General features: G+C 40.9%; 1 protein-coding gene across 1 annotated transcript in view; it reads right to left on the bottom strand.

Annotated features, from left to right (window-relative positions):
- SHISA9 (shisa family member 9) overlaps nucleotides 1-23351 on the bottom strand; it is a 420563-nt gene that overhangs the window by 35979 nt on the left and 361233 nt on the right. The window contains exon 3 of the mRNA XM_040440298.1: nucleotides 8614-8766. Coding sequence (XP_040296232.1) covers nucleotides 8614-8766 — 153 coding nt within the window. The remainder of the gene's footprint in view (nucleotides 1-8613; nucleotides 8767-23351) is intronic.

The following is a 23351-nucleotide window of genomic DNA, read 5'->3' as shown; positions in this document are numbered from 1 at the left end:
GACGTGAGAGGGTAGAGAAAGCGCTGCGGCGTCTGCCAGAATGAAGTTCGGCTATAACGGGAGTGTGCACGCAAGTAAGGGAGGCAGAGTCAACTGATCAGCAGAGCTGCCCATCAATAGAAAGGACAACGCCCCAGGAAATAGGCGTTAGTACAGAGCGAACAGGAGACGCTGCGATGAAATTAGAAGGTGGGATAACCCCTTTAAAATCCATGTAGAGCATCTCCTGTGTTGGCTGAGCTCTGTCCAGTGCACAAGCTTCCAGGGGTGGATTGGCCATAGACCTTACAGGGAATCTTCTGAGTGGGCCAATGCCCAAGGGGCTGCCCAAGCCTTCCTCTCTGCTTCTGTCCAGGTAGATAATGAGCTATCAGCAGTAATTAATGCTGTGAGAAGAAGATACTCATATCTGGCTAACGACAGTGCATGCCCTCCTGAATTGTGCCCCAAGTCTCACCTAAAGCCCCTGCTCAATATCTTAATAAGAGACAACTTGAGGAGGAGGACAGAAAATGTCATCTATTGCTGATCACTGTAGAGGGACAGCTTGTGGGGCAATATATTGTGCTGCACTGTGGTATACAGTTCTGCTGGGATGGTATTTAGTGCTATGGTATTGCTGTCCTCACCTCCTTGTGTTGCCACACATCTTCTGTCGATTTTGACCCCTTAAAACATGGGAACACTTTTAGATATTTTTTTTTCGGGCCCAGTCCGCCCCTGACAACTCGGGAGTCCCGATATTCCTAAGCTCTGACCCTGTTGCCATTTGGTAGCTTTCTGACAATATTGGAAGAGTGCAGTCAATCATTCATGGGAGGTCAGGGCCAGCCAAAGCTCATGAATATTGGGAGTCCAACATTTCGCTGGGGTTGGAGGATTTCTCCAGGGATTTTAAGAAAACAACTGGTAACTAAAACACGTAAATGATGCAGAGTTTTCACTAGTCACTCGTTTTTGAGTTCTCAGATAGGGCAGTATAAGCTAGGGGACAGGTTCCCTGTAATTAGTTAATTACATGTTTTATCCAGGATAACTGGACTTTTGTTTTAGAAAAATGGAGTGATGACTGCTATAAAAAGATATATTTAGCATAGAATTGTGGTTCTATATACAGTATGTTGAATATTACTATATTACTTTAAAGACATTTACTTAATTGCAATTAAATTTCCTAAGCCATAAATTAATACAAAAAAATAATTATATATATATTTCACCTTAGAGTTCTCCCATGACTGTAGAACCAGTTTTTATTTATTCTATTGGGTCTCTTTTTTGTGTATATAAGAAAAAAATATAAATAAACCCCATCCCTTTTTGAAAAATTATTTTTTATCAAATCAATTGAATCGTAGCATTTATCACAGTTCATAGTGAATTTCCATATATGGCTTTTAAAATTTTTTGAATTGCAACCTATGCTTGCGTAATGTTTTCTACTGCACAGTATGGTTTTTGTTCTTTTATTAGTCCAGAGGACCTTAGCTTAGTGTTACTCCTCTACAAGGGTGGTTGCTTTAGTTTTGGGCTGGCATGCTTTCTTGATCTGTCTATTGAACATGAATGAGCCTGAGCCAATATTAATATATGAGTGGGGTTGACTGTACTACTGCATAAGTGCCACCATTTCTCATTTAAATGCACAAACTGAATATTCTTCCACTGCCTGAGAAGACCTTTGTAACTAGAAAATATTCTATAACTGAAATCATAATTATATGGAAAATTGTCTTCTTGTCCTAAATGGCATTCTTAAATAGCATGTTTGTTAGGAACAGTACATTGCATATAACATAGGTAGTACATCATACTGTATATAGTGCAGGCAAAGCGCAATACAGTACATACAGGTAGAGAGTAGTACATAACAGGTTGAGAACAGTATCATACACATAGCATAGGTTGAGAACAGTACAGTACATCTAGCAAAGGTAGCGAACATTATAGTGCATATTGTATAAAGTATACAGTATGAAGCAATATATGTAGCGTGTAGTACGCTACATATACAGCAGTACAGGGTGGAAACAATACAGTACATGTACTGCATGAAGAGACTAGTATAGTACATGCAACATTGCTAGAAAGCAATACAGTACACAAAGAACCTGTGGAGAGCGTACAATATCTGCAGCACTTAATGAAAATACTACAGTACTTGTAGTGCAGGGAGAGAGCAATACAGTTTACACAGTAGAGGTGGAGAACATTATACTATATGTAATACAGGATATGAACAGAACAGTACATGTGTCACAGGTACAGATGTGTCCTTCTTTAACTTTGCTATTGGTTGGACATGTCCAGATATGCGTGTCAAGAGATGGCTAACGTTTCAAAACATGAGTTTGCAATATTGTGTCACAAGATTTCTATCCTATATAAGTCTATGTGTGGCCATCTAGTGGTTGTGATGTGGATTGCAGCGGATTGTAACGACATTATATTGAAAACATTTAATAAGAAATTGGAGTCCTTAAAGGGATTCCGGCACCAGTGACCTCCCCATCCAGCTGTTTGCATAGACACCTAGCTGTGGTTTTAATCTGAGGCTCCTTTGGTGCAATGAGGGTGTCACCATTGCTCTTGTTGCACATAAGCTCCACTCATTTCTGTGGATAGCCCCTCACTCGCTGCTTTGCCACTGCTTGGCTCTGTCAATCAACGCAGTGAAGGACAGGCTGGCCACAGAAATGAGTGAAGCTTGGGTGCAACTGGAGCAATGGTGATGCCCTCATTGCACCAAAGGCCTAATTTTCATATTAAGAAATGCGTCATAACTTGAGGACAGAGACTCGGATCAAGAAAAGAAAAACAGCATTTTAATCAGGTGAATCACAGCTAGGCGTCTATGCAGACAGTTTGGTAGGGAGGTCGCTGCTGACAGATTCCCTTTAAGCAAATTTAAGGTAAGGGCGGATTTGTCTGTAGGGATCCATGCAGTACAACTAAATAGGAGTGTAGTACATGTAATACATGTAGATAGCAGTACAATACATGTGCTACAGGTAGATAAAACAATAGCATAGGTACATGTAGTATAGGTCGCAGGGGTGTACACAGATCTCATAGAGCCCCATAGCAAAACTTAATATGCCCCCCCAACCATTTTCCCGGTATACAAGAAAATGCAAAGTGTAACACCACATATTTGTGATTAATTTACTATTCACTATTAAATGGATGAAATTTAAATAGAAAAAAAAATAGTAATAAAAAAGCCACACCTGGCCTCATCCACTTTATCTGACTTCTGACAGAAAAGTGGAACAAGTGCTTAAAAAAAAAATACACTTATAAATCTCCTGCCTCCCTTCTAGTACAAAGTTTGCAGTCACCACTAGAGTGACCCCAGTGCATAGGTATTCATACAGTTACCATTCACTGAATTAGAAGCTGTAACAATCTGTTTGCACTAGGCTCCCCCTAGTGGTGGCTGAATCAAAAAAGGCATCATTTTCACACTGGGAAGAGAAGTTCAGTGCTGAAACCTTGGCCCCTACTCCCCTCCCCGGGGGCCCTGTAGCCGTGGCATGGTCTGCCTCCCTTGATGGTATACCACTGATAGGTAGACAGCACATAGTGTAGTACTCTACTATATTGTACAATAAAGCACTTGTGCCCAAAAATTCATGCAGCTGTGATGAATTGATAGGCTGTTCACTGTGGCCAATATCAGGATAGAAACATAGAAACATAGAATGTGTCGGCAGATAAGAACCATTTGACCCATCTAGTCTGCCCCATATACTGAATACTATGAATAGCCCCTGGCCCTATCTTACATGAAGGATGGCCTTATGCCTATTCCACGCATGCTTAAACTCCACTGAAATGCCACTGATTTCCTGAATTTCTCAGCTAATCTCATTCACCATGGATTTACAGGGCCAGTGTCATAGTGACTACAGTAGAATGATATTTACATTTACAATGGCACAGAAAGACATTTTACCCTTAAAATACATTAACCTGACGGATCACCCTTCTCGTATTTGCTCTTAAATGAGTGTGTATAAACTATAAAACTATGCCCATGGGTAGAAATCCCAAGTCCTCCTTAATGGCCATCCTCTCATCCCCAGCAGAAACAGGGCAGATCATTGCTTCCACTTCCCCTCCCTTCTATCGGATGTGTAAAGGGAAGCTTTGCCATGCTATGGTAGAGCTCATTGGTAACCACTGCCAATCAATTGCTAAAGTGCATCAAGAAGCAAACATTTCACTGTCTGTCTATCTGCCAAATCCAACTGGCAAGATGGTCAGCAACAATGACAGGATGTGGCCATACTGCATTTCGGGGAAATAAGACATGATCCCTGCATGGTGCGTGTGACAAATGTAGTCGTGAAATGCGTTTTCAAAAAGTACAGTGGTATGCAAAGGGTGCTGGCAATGTCTAGGAGTCTGTCCTTGCATTTCTGCCATTCTTATGTGGCAAGGAACACCCTCCCGGAGTGTAAAACTTGAAATCAAACTCTGCTTAGGTTCCGACTTGTACCTCGGAACCGAAACCGAGTACGGTTTCAAGTTTTAAAGTGGTTTTCCCCTTCAAACTAGTGTTGATCACGAATATTCAAATTGTGAATATTAATCGCGAATATCGGCACTTTGAGAATTCACGAATATTTAGAATATAGTGATATATATTCGTAATTTCGATTATTCGAGATTTTTTTTTTCATCAGTAACCTCCCTTCTTGCTTGTGGGCCAATGAGAAGGCTGCAATGTCTTTGTCTGAGCTTAGCAACATCCCTAGCAACCAATAGGAAAGTTGCCTACCCCTTACTATATAAGAACCTCCCCAGCAGCCATTTTCTACAGTTTTTTAAAGTTCTGAGAGAGAGAGCAGTGTCATTGCTGTGCTCTGTGCTTTCCACACTACAGTAGATAGATAGTTAGATAGCTTATATATATATAATACAGATAGTCAGTGTAGGTTAGATCCTGATATAGTATAGCTGTTGCAGTGCGGGGTGTTAGGTAGTGTGATAGGTTCTGCTCTCCATACATGCAGACCTGCTAAAATGTGAAGTTTCAAGTATTGTGCCAAAATATTTACATCATTAGTGCCGATGAGAGCAATCATGAATATTTTGGAGCACTCTAACTGCATATAAAGCTATTTGTAATGTTCTGCCGTGCCAACCATTTTCTCCAGTCTCAGGAAATTTCTAGCAGCTTAGAAAATGTAACAAAAGTGACCCACGCCTGTATTTTGCGCGCATTACGCAAATATTACATTGCCGATTTTTTTTTCGCGATCAAAAAAATCATCTCGAATTCGTGAATATATGATGAATATTCGCCTAAATATTCGTGAAATATTGCGAATTAGAATATAGCCCCTTCCGCTCGTTACTACTTTAAACATAAAATTACCAAAGTTATTCAACAAAAATCACATTCGACTTCAAGAATAACTAACTTCAGCTCATCAGAGCCCATACATTCTAATACTGTACAGAGACGAATCTCCGTATGGTAATATTCAGAAGTTTTGAACGAATCGACTTCAGATGAAGCATCCAAAGCTCGCTTCGCTCAACACTAATGGAAATCACTGATCAAAACACTGACGTGTGAATGAGGCTTTAAAGATGAACCAAATTTAGCAGGCGTCATGTGACATTTGATAAATCGGGCACAAATTACAGCAAGGCAAACTCCTGGAAAACTGACTTTTAAAATTGCCCTCTTGAATCCAGCCTTTATGTTTATTTCACATTTCCATGGCTATTACAATAAGGCCTCATGCACAAAACAGTATTTTTTCACGGTCCGCAAAACGGGGTTCCGTTGGTCCGTGATCCATGACCCGTTTTTCATCCGTGGGTCTTCCTTGAATTTTGGAGGATACACGGACATGAAAAAAAAGTCGTTTTGGTGTCCGCCTGGCAGTGCGGAGCCAAACGGATCCGTCCTGATTTACAATGCAAGTCAATGGGGACGGATCCGTTTGACGTTGACACAATATGGTGCAATTGCAAACGGATCCGTCCCCCATTGACTTTCAATGTAAAGTCAGGAGTTAATATACCATAGGATCGGAGTTTTCTCCAATCCGATGGTATATTTTAACTTGAAGCGTCCCCATCACCATGGGAACGCCTCTATGTTAGAATATACCATCGGATTTGAGTTACATCGTGAAAAATCATATCCGACAGTATATTCTAACACAGAGGCGTTCCCATGGTGATGGGGACCTTCAAGTTAGAATATACTACAAACTGTGTACATGACTTCCCCCTGCTGCCTGGCAGCACCCGATCTCTTACAGGGGGCTGTGATCAGCACAATTAACCCCTCAGGTGCCGCACCTGAAGGGGTTAATTATGCGTATCATAGCCCCCTGTAAGAGATCAGGGGCTGCCAGGCAGCAGGGGGCAGACCCCCCTCCCTCCCCAGTTTGAATATCATTGGTGCCCAGTGTGCGCCCCCCCCGACCCCTCTCCCTCTATTGTATTATCATTGGTGGTCAGTGTGCGGCCTCCCGGCCCCCCCCTCCTTCTATTGTATTATCATTGGTGGCCAGTGTGCGCCCCCCCCCCGGCCCCCCCTCCCTCCCTCTATTGTATTATCATTGGTGGCCAGTGTGCGGCCCCCCCCGGCCCCCCTCCCTCCCTTTATTGTATTATCATTGGTGGCCAGTGTGCGGCCCCCCCGGCCCCTCCTTCCTCACTCTATTGTATTATCATTGGTGGCCAGTGTGTGCCCCCCCCGGCCCCCCCTCCCTCCCTCTATTGTATTATCATTGGTGGCCAGTGCGCGCCCCCCCGGCCCCTCTCTATTGTATTAATATTATTGGTGGCCAGTGTGCGGCTTCCCCCCCCCCCCCCCCCATCATTGGTGGCAGTGGAGATTTCCGATCGGAGTCCCAGTTTAATCGCTGGGGCTCCGATCGGTAACCATGGCAACCAGGACGCTACTGCAGTCCTGGTTGCCATGGTTACTTAGCAATATTAGAAGCATCATACTTACCTGCTGCGCTGTCTGTGACAGGCCTGGAGCTCCACCTACTGGTAAGTGACAGGTCTGTGCGGCGCATTGCTTAATGATCTGTCACTTACCAGTAGGAGGAGCTCCCGGCCGTTCACAGACAGCGCAGCAGGTAAGTATGATGCTTCTAATATTGCTAAGTAATTATGGCAACCAGGACTGCAGTAGCGTCCTGGTTGCCATGGTTACCGATCGGAGCCCCAGCGATTAAACTGGGACTCCGATCGGAACTCTCCGCTGCCACCAATGATCGGGGGGGGGAAGAGGGGAGGCCGCACACTGGCCACCAATGATATTAATACAATAGAGGGGGGGCTGGGGGGGCGCACACTGGCCACCAATGATAATACAATAGAGGGAGGGGGGCCGGGGGGGCCGCACACTGGCTACCAATGATAATACAATAAAGGGAGGGAGGGGGGGCTGGGGGGGCCGCAATAGCCACCAATGATATTAATACAATAGAGGGAGGGGGGGCCGCATTGGCCACCAATGAATATAATATTAGAGAGGGAGGGGGTCTGCCCGCTGCTGCCTGGCAGCCCCTGATCTCTTACAGGGGGCTATGATATGCACAATTAACCCCTTCAGTTGCGGCAACTGAGGAGTTAATTGTGCGGATCACAGCCCCCTGTAAGAGATCGGGTGCTGCCAGGCAGCAGGGGGCAGTCATGTACACAGTTCCTAGTATATTCTAACTAGAAGCGTCCCCATCACTATGGGAACGCCTCTGTGTTAGAATATACTGTCGGATTTGAGTTTTCACGAAGTGAAAACTCAGCTCTGAAAAAGCTTTTATGCAGACGGATCTTCGGATCCGTCTGTATGAAAGTAGCCTACGGACACGGATCATGGACACGGATGCCAATCTTGTGTGCATCCGTGTTTTTTCACGGACCCATTGACTTGAATGGGTCTGTGAACCGTTGTCCGTCAAAAAAATAGGACAGGTCATATTTTTTTGACGGACAGGATACACGGATCACGGAGGCGGATGACAAACGGTGCATTTTCCGAGTTTTCAACGAACCCATTGAAAGTCAATAGGTCCGCAGAAAATCACGGAAAAACGGCCACCGATGCACACAACGGTCGTGTGCATGAGGCCTAAAGCTGAGACCCTCTACTTATACCTCCAAATAGAAACAAAAATAGGTGACACTCCCCAAATAAATGGATATTCTTTATTCAGCACTTCAAAAACAGTCAGCAATATAGGCATGGGGCGGACAAACATACCTCAGGCATATAGCTTGTGGCGACAGCCGTTTCTCGCTTTAGCGCTTCCTCAGGCCACTGAAGCGCTAAGGCACGAAATGGCCGTTGCTACGAGCTATATGCCTGCGGTATGTTTGTCCGCCCTATGCCTATACTACTGACTGTTTTTTGAAGTCCGGAATAAAGAATATCCACTTATTTGGGGAGTGTCGCCTATTTTTGTTTCTATTTGGATGTATATTTATAAGACTTGGAGAAGGGCTGGAGCACCGCCTAAGGTTATATAGAGGGTCCGGTCACCGCAACAGCATTAAAGAAAGGGATAAGGAGCAGTACCCCCCCATTTGTGTTCTACAATTGGAGTATATTCAATGAGACCCTCTACTTACCGACTGCTTTGAGGGAAGCATATTTGTTAAGCTCCTTTCCAGGAGGCTGCTGCTCATACGGATTTGAGATCTGTCCCATGGTTGGAAAGGAATGTGGATGCGCCAACTGTGGAAGGTGTGGGGATGTTGGAACATTATTCATTTTTGAAGAATCTGTGAGAAAAAAAAAATGGTATTAATTTAACCTCTACCATCCCATTACCTCCCAAATATTATCTAAAATGCTATATGACTACATAAAAATGTACAATAGTGTAAATGTAAGCATTTAAACTGTAAGAAATCAAAATGTTGGGAATAACATTCAGTGTAATATCACATGAAGAGAAAAAATTGCCAGTTCACAGGAAGGCATTTCTGTTGATAAATCTAGACATGGACATAACAAATCCTAGACAATTATTTTGTCAACCCCCCATCTTAAGGGGCTAATAAAAGATATATGCATGTCCCTAAATTAAACTATGGCAGACAGAATGAAAACAATTGAAAAAAGGTTTGATATTAAGTTTTTTTTTTTATGTACTGTACAGCTGCTCAATATCTACGACTCCTTACACACTGACGGAAACAATAAAAGTACACAATAAATATCCAACTAATCTATATTTTTCCGTATATAAAGCTTTTAGATAGTGACCTTTCACGTGTAGCTGGAATATAAAATATGATTAGTATAAAAGTCATTTCATTACTAAAAGCCCAGAAACAACTAGAAAATGAAATTCAATAGTTATTAGACCAGTGGCATAATTTTCATACAGGCAGACCACATGGGAGCCCAGCAGTAAGCTGCTCTTGCTGCTTCCCAACATAATCACTTGAATACCCTGCCGTCGCCACTAGGGGATGCTCACTGTATAGCAATGTATACAGCTCCTATAGCTGTATAAATTCATCTGTACATAGCTTCCTCTACTGGTGGCTGTAGACAGTCAGAACTTTATCATTTACAATGGGATATAGAGCTCAATCGTATTTTTCTCACTGGTAATGTATAATCTGTACTTTATAATCATTCTGACCTTTCCGTAATAGCAATAAGCCCTCTATGCAACGACTTTGTGCAGCAGCCAATCAAAAGAGGCAAAGCTGCAATAGAAAAGGAGCAACCTGAACTAATGATGAGACAGGAAGTTCATCTCAGACTACCTCAGACTTCCTGTAAGCACTGGAACTAAGCAGTAGTCCCAAAAATGAGCCAGAGAAAAAGATCTGAGAAAAATAAAACTCAGGTAATCACCTTCTTTAACGGATTCGATGTACAGGGAACGGAGCAAATACGAATTAATTCAAAATAGACGTTGGATGTAGGATACATGCATTCAGACAGGGGAAACATCCAATCTGTGCTCAGAGCAACATTTACCTCTTCTGATCTTACACAGGAGGATAAAGGCTAAAATTCTGTCCTAAATTTCATTTAATAAAAAGCCATGAAATTAGCCCTAGTGTGCATGTTTGTAAAATAAGATTGTGTGCCCCGTTTTGTAAATCAGACGTATAATATCTGTACAGTAAATTTTATAGCATGTCAGTCATTACATTAGTACATTAGCGTAGCAAGCTTCATATTTCTCAGCATTCCCTGTAGAGAAGTACTGTATTCTAGAAGCTTATAACAGTCAGGTGTTTCATAGAGGCGTACAGTATATATTGTCAAATGTAGTACAAGGCATTCTTCAATTTCAATGCCCCAACCCCTAAATTTCCCCCCATATAATACACTGCATCTAGATCATACAGTAGGTGCTGTTTATTGCATACCCATGTAGTCCTGTCCTATGCACTGGTCTAGATCAGGGATGCTTAAACTGCGGCCCTCCAGCTGTTGTAAAACTACAACTCCCACCATGCCCTTCTGTAGGATGATAGCTGTAGGCTGTCAGGGAATGATGGGAGTTGTAGTTTTGCAACAGCTGGAGGGCCACAGGTTGAGCAAGCCTGGTCTAGATTATTTCATGTTTAATCTGTTCCTACAGTCGTTTTGTAACAACGAATATAGGTCTAAATCATTTGTGGCATTGTGTTCCTTTTTATTAAATAAAATAGAAATAAAGACTGACTTAGGCTACTTTCACATCTGCGTTTTTGCTGGCTCCATCATGGATCAGCAAAAAAACGCTTCTGTTAGGATAATACAACCAGCTCCATCCGTTATGAATGGATCTAGTTGTATAATCTCTAAAATAGCCATGACGGATCCAGCACTAAAACCATTGTAAGTCAATAGGTTCTGGCACCATTGACTTACATTGTGTTGCACGCCGAATCCGTCTTGCTCCGCATCCCATGATGTACTCAGAAACACTGCTTGCAGCGTTATTCTGTCCGGCATGGGAACGCAACCAAATGGAACAGAATGCATTCTGGTGTATTCCATTCAGTTTTGTCCCCATTGACAATCAATGGGGACAAAACTGAAGTGTTTTCCTCTGGTATGGAGAACCTATGACGGATCTTATTACCGGAAGAAAAAAAAACACTGATGTGAAAGTAGACATATCTGGTGGGACTGATCTAAAGGCCCCAACACACATTAGTGCATTGTTGATCAAACCCACTGTTTTCAGTACGACTGGCCGACAATTTAATGTGTACAGGGAGCTCCCAACATCATCTGTATGGAGAGAGAAGGATCAGGCAAAACTCATTTTTTTTCACTTGATCCTTTTATTCTCTTTAAAAATTTTAACACATACATGCTTGGCTGAACTGAACATGCATGTGTATGGGGGAGTCAAGAGAGATCACTGTTGTCCAAACAAACTTTTGTCTGACAGCTGCTGAAGATCCAGGATCTGAAGGGACTCACAGCCTCAAATCCTTACTGATCCAAGTACGGCCCAGGGTTAGACACCAGCATGATAGTACAGATACAGTAGGCACTAAAATCAGTTGGTTAGTGCACCATCCCAACAGTCTAACTCAATACCAGCGTTAGGCTTCAGACGCTTCGCACATAGGTAAACTAAGCCAGTGCGATAAGCTAGTGTGGTAATGCACTAGGTATGACTTTAATTCGGGCTACATCTGTAATGGGTAAGTGCATTACTTTTGTCTTATGAGAGCTATTAATGACATCAGCAAAACCTGGGGACGTTGCATCAGAACTCCCAACATGGGAATCAAGGCTGAGTCTGTTCCTGACAGTAGGTTCAATGTTTGTGATTGCAATGGCCCCTAAAATATTGTATTATTCTGTCCGTCATTACACTACACAGTCCGACTCCCACTCGTATTTCTGAATCAAAGTGTATTTCACGCCAAGCTAATTGCATCTTACTTAATTTATATTGAATCAAAATAATGTTTTCCAAGGGAATTAGTGGTGACTACATTTATTGTTGAGCAATTTAACTTGCTTGCCATTACCTCACTCACAATAAAGCACCGGTGACAGCTAAGGACATTAAGTGGTTAGTTTTACTGAAGCTCGCATCAAAAGGATTACTGCATGCGAGTGATTATACAGGGACAGGACAAATAGTGATATATTACAGTAGTGAGATTGGGAAATTTAGAAAATTCTTTAGCTTTGAATTGACAATTATGCAGAATCTAATGTCTTTCGAAGAGGAAGAATAAAGGCAAGCAAAAGAGGCAGATAATCACATATAATTGCATGCAAAGTACAGAGTGCTTCAAATGAGCTGCCTTTTATTCTACGTAAATCAATAAATGAGCACATTTCTCAGCCATACACACAGACTTAAAATATCCAGATCATCAATTCACTTCTAATATTTTAGTCATAAAAATATCAAATAAAACTCCAATTAATGGCATTACTGTATATGTGTATCTATGTGTCTAGACCTTCCACTAAATGTAAAGGCGGATTTATGTATCTAGTAAATATATTGGAAATAGCTCACTAGTCCCACAACCATAAGAGGTGCACAATCTGATGAATTCACCCTTCAAATTGTATAACTGTCAATGTAGGATTGGCACACTCAAAACATGCGGAGCCCCACGGAGTTGAAACAGTTTATTATAACTACGTTTGATAAAATATGATAAAATACAATAAAATACATAAAATAAATTAAACAATGGTAGTAGTTTTGTAATATTCGAATCAACTTATTGCAGACAAAGTATCCTGGATGTTCTCAATAGTGGATGGGTCTGCAATGACATACAATAGATGCTTAACTGCAGATCCTAACAACAGGGTGCATGAGGATGCCACTGAGTGAGGGGAGAGTGTCCCCGAAACGCGTCTGGCGAGAGTTTCACCCCTGAAGGATCTGAACCCCGAAATAACAGTGCACTGTTAAAAACCAGAGGATATCGAGGATTCAAACAAGACGCTCTATATCAACCTGCCTGCAACCAGCTGAAAGTCATCACTGGGGAATACTAAGCCGCTGACACAGCAAAGACCGGGACGCCGGCCTAAAGTCGGAAGCGACAATCACCCGGAAAAAAAACAGCTGAATAAAAAGGCCAGGTAAGCCTACAAGTGTGGGTTATCGTTACAAACTTACATTTATAACGAAACAACAATATAGCGTTCATATGTGAATATTGCAATCGGGACTTTGTGTGGAATAACTTCTTTGAGGATCCTCCTGAATAGAATTCTTGAGAAAAATACAAATATAAATGCATGCAGAAAATTCTTATGAAAAACTCCTATAACAACCTTGGAATGCATGGATTGCAGAAACTGTAGATATACAGAGATAGGAATATAGTGCCTGCATAGGAAATCACTGTATGCGCTTTTCTGGATGTAGAGTCTCTCAGTGCGTTTTTCTTGCATATGAATATAACCGGAGTTTGATGCAACCTCCTGGAATTCAAACAGTCCTTCTGAATATTTTGTGACTTGTATACATATGGACTGTAGTGACCTAGAGTGCGTTTTATTTGCAAGACAACACCCTGTTGTTCGGATTTATGTATCTACACGGAAATACTGCATCAATATAGAATAAATTGTTATTGAGGGTGTTACGGGCAGTGGGCTGATGCTAAGGGCATTATCCTGGCAGTCCCCTGGTTTTCATCCTTTGACCCCTATACAAGGATCAGGTCTTCGCTACAGGGGAGCCACCAGGCTACTACCTCTTGGAGTAGACCCAGTGTGGTTGACAGCTGACCCACAGGAGTCAGAAATATCAATGCAGAGCACAGAGGGATCAAGCTCATAGTCAGGGACAGGCCGAGGTCAAGGCAGGAAGAGTACATGTGAATCTGTGAAACAAGTCTGAGGTCATGGCAGGCAGCAAAACGTCAATATTGTAATCAGGCAAGGTCAGCTCAAACAGCAGAGAATAAGAGTCAGGAATTAGGCAGAAGTCGATACACGGGCAGACAAATTGAACAGGACACCTATGCAGGGACTATTATGCTAGAAACACCTAATGCACAGGCATCTTCCTACTGTGGAAGGTGCCTTAAGCACTCCAGGGTAGTCAGCCATAGGTTGAAGGAGATTATAGTGTATGTGCATAACCCTTCTAAGAGCCAGTAATGATGTGCAGGAGAGTGAAGGCTGCAGCCTGGAGCAGAAAACATGACCCGAGACTCTGGCTGTCGGACCTGCTGCTGTAGGGCAGAGGAGGGCCAGTGGATCCAGACCAGTAGAACAGAGGCAGAGGCAGAATGCCCATGCCCAGGAAGAAAAAAAAAAGCTGGACTGGAAGATGTGGACTCTGGAGCTGACGAGGAGTTCCAGAGTGGTAGGGATCAGGTAAGTATGATCCTTTCACGGGGTGTGTCAGGCTGGCAGTATCCTTTAGAAATTATGTATTCCCGGATTCCCCCTTTAAGGTGACATTAACAAAATTAGGAACCTCATGTAAAGAATCCTTCCATGAGTATATATTGTGATATAATTAAAAAATATGATGACAAATGCTTTGCACAGCATGTATATTCAAAAATTAACATGACTTAAATACAATTTTTATGTTACACATCATTTTTATACATTTTAAGTCATGTGTTTATATTTGTATCTATGTACAATGAGTATTAAAAATAATCCTGAAATCTTGCAGTTTTTACACTGGTCACAGAATCTTCCAATAGACTGATACCTTCTGTTCTGCATATATCACTTTTTAGCATCCATCACAGGCAGGATGATAATGGAAGGTGACACTTCTGATATACAGTTGGAGACATGAAACATGATCACACCCTTTATAATTGGTGATAGATACAGCTCACCTCCTCCCCCTCCCTGCATTGTTGCCTCTGCCTGAGGCCACAGAGCATGCCCACAACTCTCTCCCATAGAAATCAATGAATCATCTTCAGACTACAGTTTTCTATGGTCCAAGTGGTTTCTGTAAAGTATATTTCTGAATATTAACATCAGCTCAGTCAAGATGTCCACCCCCATATTCATGTACAAGAAATAGAATAAAAACCTCTTTAATCTGAAAACAAAAGCAGTTTACAAGAAAATAGTACTTCTCAGTATTTGGGTTTAGTTAATAAGAGTAAATATAGGAGATACATTGCCTAGTTCCCAGGGCTGTAGTTTTTAATTGTCTGTCAGGTCAGATAGTCAAGAAAGAGGGACTAAACACAGACACTATGTATACTTTTTTCTTTTCTTAGACCTTGACATGGTGACTGTTCAAGTAAAAATAAACCTGCTTCTCTCCACTGATATTATTGCCCTAATAACGGGAACCTGTCAAATTGAACATGCTGTCTGATTTTAATCAGATTCTAGAGCAGGAAGAACTGAGCAGCTTGATACATAGCTTTGTGGAATAATATTAAGCACAGTATGCCTTTTATCCATTTAAGTCCCCGCTCTTTCTGTGCTTAGGAGTCTAGTGGGTGGTCATATGGATTCATCAACCGTGTGCCCTGAATGACTGTGCATACACAGATAATTATCACTCACTTAAAAGGGTTTCTGAGATTTTTTTAACTGATGACCTATCCTCCGAATAGGTCATCAATATCCGATCGGTGGGGTCCAACACCCGGGACCTCCACAGATCACCAAGCACAGTGCCGTCTATTTCATAGCGGCTGTGCTTGCTATCGCAGCTCTGCCCAATTTACTTCAATAGGGCTGAACTGTTCCTAGCGTGCAAGGAACGTGACGTCACATGGCCTAGGGAAAGCTGCGAGAAGGCCACAGTGCTACTGCAAGTGCCAGTGCCTTCTCAAACAGCTGATCGACGGGGGTCTCCGATGTCAGACCCCCAAAGATCAGATACTGATGACCTATCTGGAGGATAGGTCATCGATCATCAGTGCAAAAATCTCAGAAAAACTATTTAACAGGACTGCCGTCTGGACTCCTACGCAAAGAAAGAGCAGGGATTTGAATCCATAAGTTTCAAGTTATACTATCACACACCAAACTATCATTACCAAAAAAGTATATATTAATCTGCTCAGCTGCTCCTGCTCTATAACATGCCGCCTGCAGATACGACTGCATATACAACATATCAAGTTCCATTTTTTTTTATATTTCCTCCAACCAAAGCTCATCATGTTTCTGAAAAGAACCATAAAGAGCTTACAGTACAATAAGCAAATCTCTGCAGCCTAATGAGACAAAAATAACATTTTAGAAGAACCCTTCATTTCCTATCAGCAGCATTACCCATTACAGTAAATTTAGTATGGAGGAGACACATTTGCATCAGCGGGGTCACTAATTATTTGATATACAGTATGCTGTAAATAACACCTCATATTTACAAATTTGCAGCAGATGAAACGAATCAATGCAGCATGACTTACAAAATACAAGGTGTTAGCGGTTATTTACAAATGAGTCACAGCGTGTGCAGCAGATAGAAAATAATGGAACTCGCTATAAACAGGCAATTTATAATCATGCTATGTCAAGCTCTCTCAGTTCCCAAATTGCTGTAATGTGACACAGAAATAACAGGTAAGTTGGAAATAAAGTCTGAAAAAAAATGAGGGAAAACATACATTTTTTTTATATTTTCTCTTTCGTTCCGCCAATATGCAGGTAGCAGTTCTTAAGGGGTACATACGAACTGCACCTTTAAAAGGGTTATCCAATAGTAGAAATACCTCCCAACACACAAAGCCCGGGCCCCTCCTATAGATGATACTTACCCATTCCCCAGCACATGCTTCCCTCTTGATCCCTGCATGGTCACCTCCCAGTTGTGCAGATCAAAACATCCAGTGTTGGGGGGGAGCAGTCAAAAGCAGGCTGCAATGGTGACCAGCCTCCCTAGCATCGCAGGTAACGCTAGGGAGGCTGGTCACCGTCGAGGCCTGCTATTGGCTACTCCCCTCGTCACCGGATGTTTTGATCCGTGAGACAGGGAGATACAGCGGTTGCCATGCAGGGATCCAGAGGGACACGGGCATGATCGGGAAAAGTATCGTCTATAGGAGGGGTCCGGGCATTGTGGGGTGGTTTTTTATACTATTGGATAAACCCTTTTTAAGACTATGGTCCAGAGAATATATCTCTGTAAAGGGAGCCACCTTCTGGACAACACAGGTTGGCTCAAAATATGTTTTTTTTTTCGTAATGGGGTTATAACAAAATGTTTAAAAAGAAGATGGATAGATGTTAAAAGAGAGAGAGGTTAAATATTTGAGTTAGATGACTACTGACTAGTGTTGAGCGTGAATATTCAAATTGCAAATTTTTATCACGAATATCAGACCTTAGAGAATTCTAGAATATTGTGCTATATCTTCGTAATTGTGAATATTCTAGATTTTTTTTATCACTAGATGAAGCTATAATATTTTTTCACTTATTATATATAGCTTCTCTTTTTTCTTATTACACTATCTATCATCCATACCTTTTTTTTTACCTATCATTAATTCATTTTTATTATAAATATTTTCCTACCTTACATTAATAATTTATTTTTATAGATGCTATATTATTTTTAAAATAAATCATTACCTATAACATACAATAGACAACATGTAACAGACAATCACACAAAGACTGTATGCCAAAAGCCGGGTATGTGCGAGCCAAGAATCTTTCCATGAGACAGGTAATCAGCATACCTTACAATGGCAACCTTGTGTGCAATGAGACATTCAAGAGCAGCTCTCATCTGACTGAGCGCCAGTAAGCCTCAAAGTTGCTTGATTTGAGTTGGATGGCTTGGGGGACCTGCGCACCTACATCATTATCATTAGGGTGACAAAAAATGTAAAAAAAATTTGGGATGCCAGCTAACTCTTCTCTCACTGCTTAGGAGGGCTGCATACAAATTTTCAGTTTTCTAATTTTCCTAATGTTTCTATTCAATAACCTTTCTATACTGTTTTGTCATGTAAACTCATTCGCATAAACATGGGCATATGGGAAAGACATGCAAATAGTGTTTCAGCTAAAAAACAAGGCAAATTCTGCTAATTAATTTGCATGTCTTTCCCATATGCCCCTGTTTATGTAAATTAGTTTACATGACAAAACAGTATAGAAAGGTTATTGAATATACTGTAAATGTTAGGACAATTAGAAAATTGAACACAAGGCTGCCATTGTAAGGTATTCTGACTATCTGTCTCCTGGATAGATTGTTGCTTGTACAATCCCAGCTTTTGGCATATAGCCTTTGTGTTATTATTTGTTATAGTTAATGAAATTGCGCGTGCAATTTGTGCATATTATATTGCTGATTTTTGAAATCATGAATATTCAGCTAAAAATTCCCAAAATATCGTGAATTCGAATATTGCCTATGCCGCTCCTCACTACTAATGACATGCGGGGAGAGCGAATGGAGGATTTGTTAGGGAATAGAATCATTACTGTAGGTAGTTGGTCGAGAAGAAGAAAGGAGCCCAAATCAAATCACCAAACATTTGGATGTGAATGCAACTCAACAAAATCTAGGTTGAATTCTACTTGTTTACAGTTGATTCACCCATTTCCATGGATGACCTATCCAGCATGGCAAAATATACATTATTGTTGGGTTCACTTTAAACAAGTAAATACTAGCAATATTACTACTACCACATCACCAAAACAGCTATGCATGGGGTCCCACGCCACCCCCTGAAGCTCCACCTCATAGCAGTCCAAACTCTGAAGCTAACATTTCTCACACAACTCATTAATAGGAAGACAATCTTGAGTATCTTCCATAGCATGTGGGGTTTTATTGCCTCTTCTTAAGAAAAAAAGAAAGCACCTCACTAGGAGGTGGCAGTGAAGACAGATGATGCAACTGAAAGGCTTCTCTGGGGCTGCAAAGAGGAGGAATGCCATGACCCGGGGCTAGTCCAAGGCACAGTGTCAGACTCAGAGGTGACCTCAACATCATCCTGCTGTGACTGAGGGGTGGAGTGAGCCATCCAGTCCACAATGACATCCTCTATGTCCTCAATAATAATGTGGCACCTACCAGAAACAATGGGGAACTATGGCCTGCTGCTACTACCACAAATACTAGCTGGACATGTGGTGCTGACTGTGCTGCTGCTGCTGCTGCTATTTGCATTACTACAGCCAACCACATTCTGATTCTCAGATGATGAAGCATGAGTCTTTTGTTTTCCACTCTTTAATTTCCTAGATGTTTTATTATGATGCCTATAAGTGAAAAGTCACAGGTTTGGTACACAAATTATTAAACGGTAATAGCAAAATTGCAAGTGTTTTTTCTGTAATTTACAGACAGAGGTGCAATTAAATTTCTTTCCACTTCTACAAATACATTGCACACTGGTATTGACAATTTACAATTATAATACTATTCATGGAATGTTACTGGTTTATAAAGACTGTTATTGCAGCACAACATGTTCACTAAAACTGCTGGTGTTTTGACTCAATACAATGCATTAACAGTTAACCAGTACATAAATGCTGTTATTGTAGCACAATGCGTTCGTTAATAATGCTCAGTATCTAAATGCAATACAATACATTAATGGTTAACTGGTATATAATTGCTGTTATTTTAGCACAATTTGTTCACTAAAATTGTGGGTAATGTAGCGTTATCTTGACACAATACAATGCGTTAAGTGTTATATAAATGCTGTTGTTATATGGATGCTGTATAGTGTTTAGAAAAAATGGGCTTTCAGCACAGCCTTTACATAGCAGAATATATTGCTGAAGGTACTGCCAATAAGCAAAAATAGCCTATAAAACAGTTATGAACTGTAGAAACTTTTTTTTAACTCTGGCCGGTTGTCTGTCAGCCTACGAGCCAATCAGGGCAATGCCTAACCCAATCCCTTCCATCCTAGGTTCAAGTGATACTCCATCTTCCTTCCTCTAAATCTCCCTGTCAATTTTCATAGTAAAATGGCGCTTGTGGGGATTCGTTACGCAGCAGAATTTTTAAAAAATTCATAACAAATCCGATTCAGAATTTGCTCATCTCTAGATCACACATTTTTGCAAACCTATAGGACAGATTCCTATAAGTAAACAATAAAATAATTAAAAATATAATATAGTTGTAGGTCAACATGATTTATGAATGATTTTAAAAGATAAGTTTTTCTACCAACTATAAAATAAATTGCACATTAATCTTGACTATTATTTAGCTGAAATATGCTTAGCCTATTAATTCACATGACATTAACTAAGGAAATCACACTGCTTTCCTAAGCAAATTAATTACATTAAGCATTAGTTCCCTGAACTGTTAGAGTAAATCATTGCACATTACCTTTTTCTAAGTCTATCCTTTGGAGCAATAAAAAGCTCTTAATGGCCATAAGGTTACTTGCCTATCAGTCATTGCCGAACATCTGGTTACAATCTAATTCAAATAGCAAAACAAATAATTTTGTAGTCCAGTCACAATAAAATACCCTACGCCCTACGGTTGTGGCTTTACTCTTTAAAATCCAATGTCCAAAAGATTACAAAATGCATGAAACAAATCTTTGTAAAAAAAACTGTTTTTTTGTACCGTATATACTCGAGTATAAGACGAGTTTTTTGGCACATATTTTTGTGCTCAAAAAGCCCCCTCGTCTTATACTCGAGTCTAGGTCTGTATTATGGCAACTTACATTGCCATAATACAGACCATGACATGTTGGGGGCCGGAGAAGCTGTAACTTACCTTTACAGCTGCTCCGGTCAGCTCCCAGCACGTCCGCGCGGCACCTCTGTTAAGCTCCCAGTGTAAATCTCGCGAGACATGCGGGCCGCGAGATTTGCACTGGGAGCAGACCGCGAGATTTACACCGGCAGTAAGTACCGGCCCCTGCACAGCCTCCCCTCCCCCTGGACAAAAAAATAAAAATAAACAACCTGATAAATATTAAAAAATTTAAAATAAATAAATGCCCAGTTGATGGGAGTCTGACTCCCTGTATTTAATGTAGAGTGTGTGTGTATATAATGCACACACTCTGCATTAAATACAGGGAGTCAGAGTCAGACTCCCATCAATCTGAGTCACCCTCTTGCAGATGTGTGTATATAATGTAGAGTGTGTGCATTATATACACATACACTCTGCATTATAGCTGCATTTCCCACCCTAGTCTTATATTTGGGTCGGCTTATACTCGAGTATATAAGGTAATTTCTTTTAAATATATCATCAGAATTTCACTTCTGTAAATTATAAACCAAATGTTGACTAAATCAATTTTGCCAAACAACATGCACAATAGGGTAACACCAGACAGTACTTTTTTTTTATCTTTAGGGCTGTCCAATAAGTTTTAATAGAGGATTTCTAGTTTTTAAAGGGAAAGGTTGACGTTTGCAAACCTTTTTATTGCTCAAACGTACCTGAATAAAAAACTAAAGCAGATTTACAAATAGTTAATAATCCCCTATTGTGTTGTGTCTACCTATCTGTTTCCACGGTTACAGACATTAAACAAACCTGTGTAGTCTGATCCTATAGTCTTCCACTACTTCATCTTTTCAATAATATTTATTACAAATAAGACATATGCAATAAAAATACAGGGTGGGCCATTTATATGGATACACCTTAATAAAATGGGAATGGTTGGTGATATTAACTTCCTGTTTGTGGCACATTAGTATATGTGAGTGGGGAAACTTTTCAAGATGGGTGGTGACCATGGAGGCCATTTTGAAGTCGGCCATTTTGAATCGAACTTTAGTTTTTTCAATAGGAAGAGGGTCATTTGACACATCAAACTTATTGGGAATTTCACAAGAAAAACAATGGTGTGCTTGGTTTTAACATAACTTTATTCTTTCATGAGTTATTAACAAGTTTCTGACCACTTACAAAATGTGTTCAATGTGCTGCCCATTGTGTTGGATTGTCAATGCAACCCTTTTCTCCCACTCTTGACACACTTATAGCAACACCGCAGGAGAAACGCTAGCACAGGCTTCGAGTATCCGTAGTTTCAGGTGCTGCACATCTCGTATCATCTGAAGGCAATAGTCTATGCTGTGAAGATACGAGATGTGCGGCACCTGAAACTACGGATACTGGAAGCCTGTGCTAGCATTTCTCCTGCGGTGTTGCTATCAGTGTGTGAAGAGTGGGAGAAGAGGGTTGCATTGACAATCCAACACAATGGGCAGCACATTGAACACATTTTATAAGTGGTCAGAAACTTGTAAATAACTTATGAAAGAATAAAGTTATGTTAAAACCAAGCAGACCATTGTTTTTCTTGTGAAATTCCCAATAAGTTTGATGTGTCACATGACCCTCTTCCTATTGAAAAAACAAAAGTTGGATTCAAAATGGCCGACTTCAAAATGGCCGCCATGGTCACCACCCATCTTGAAAAATTTCCCCCCTCACATATACTAATGTGCCACAAACAGGAAGTTAATATCACCAACCATTCCCATTTTATTAAGGTGTATCCATATAAATGGCCCACCCTGTACAATTCTTCAGTAAATAAATCTCAGTTTTTTTTTGTTTTAATTATCCTATTCCTAACTCCAAAGGATAATCCCTACCCCATAATCCCTACCCATACTCCCCCCCCCAATCCATTCTCTCTGGACAGTTCAGGAATAAAAAACACTTTTCTCTTTTGACCATCATCTCCTTTTCCTCTTCAAACATAATAAATAATCATTTTCCATTTTTCTTCCCCTACTTCTTCAGTGTAAACAAGAGGTAGGGGACAGTTAGGGCACAGGGTATACTTACAATTAGAGATTCCTAAAATTTGTTTTGGGTCCTATTTGTCGGAATCAGACAGAAAATTTGATTCGGGTAGGAATCAATTCTACCCTAATTGAAAGTGCTTTAAATGCCTGAAAATTCCCCCTCTCTCTTTCGGGTCGAATTTTGATTCTAAATAATCTATTCGCTCATATCTACTTACAGTCTGTTACAATGGAAAAGCATGGTCTGTGTAGGAGCTGTAGACACAGAACTGTAGTGTATTTTTTTTTAATCAAGACTAATTGAAAAGTTTTTCATACATTGGAGTAATGAAAAAATGTTGCAGCGATGGACTTAACCTTAAGGCTGGGTTCACACTTGAGCGTTTTACAGCGCGTTCAAACGCGCTGTAAAACGCTCAACACATGAAAACCAATGCTTCCCTATGGCCCTGGTTCTCACTTGAGCGTTTTACAGCGCGTTTGAACGCGCTGAAAAACGCCCTACGCTCAAACAAGTTCTTGAGCTTCTTTGGGGCGTTTTACAGCGCGTTTGTGGCCATAGGACATTGCAGTCAATCACACAAACGCGCGTCAAACGCGCGTTTACTATTGCAAAAAACGCGCGTCAAAAACGCGCGTCAAAAACGCGCGTTAAACGCGCATATCAAAGACGCTCAGGTCT

The sequence above is a fragment of the Bufo bufo genome, chromosome 7 (assembly GCF_905171765.1).
Source record: "Bufo bufo chromosome 7, aBufBuf1.1, whole genome shotgun sequence".
Lineage (NCBI taxonomy): Eukaryota > Metazoa > Chordata > Amphibia > Anura > Bufonidae > Bufo > Bufo bufo.
This window is presented reverse-complemented; position numbering and strand designations above follow the sequence as displayed.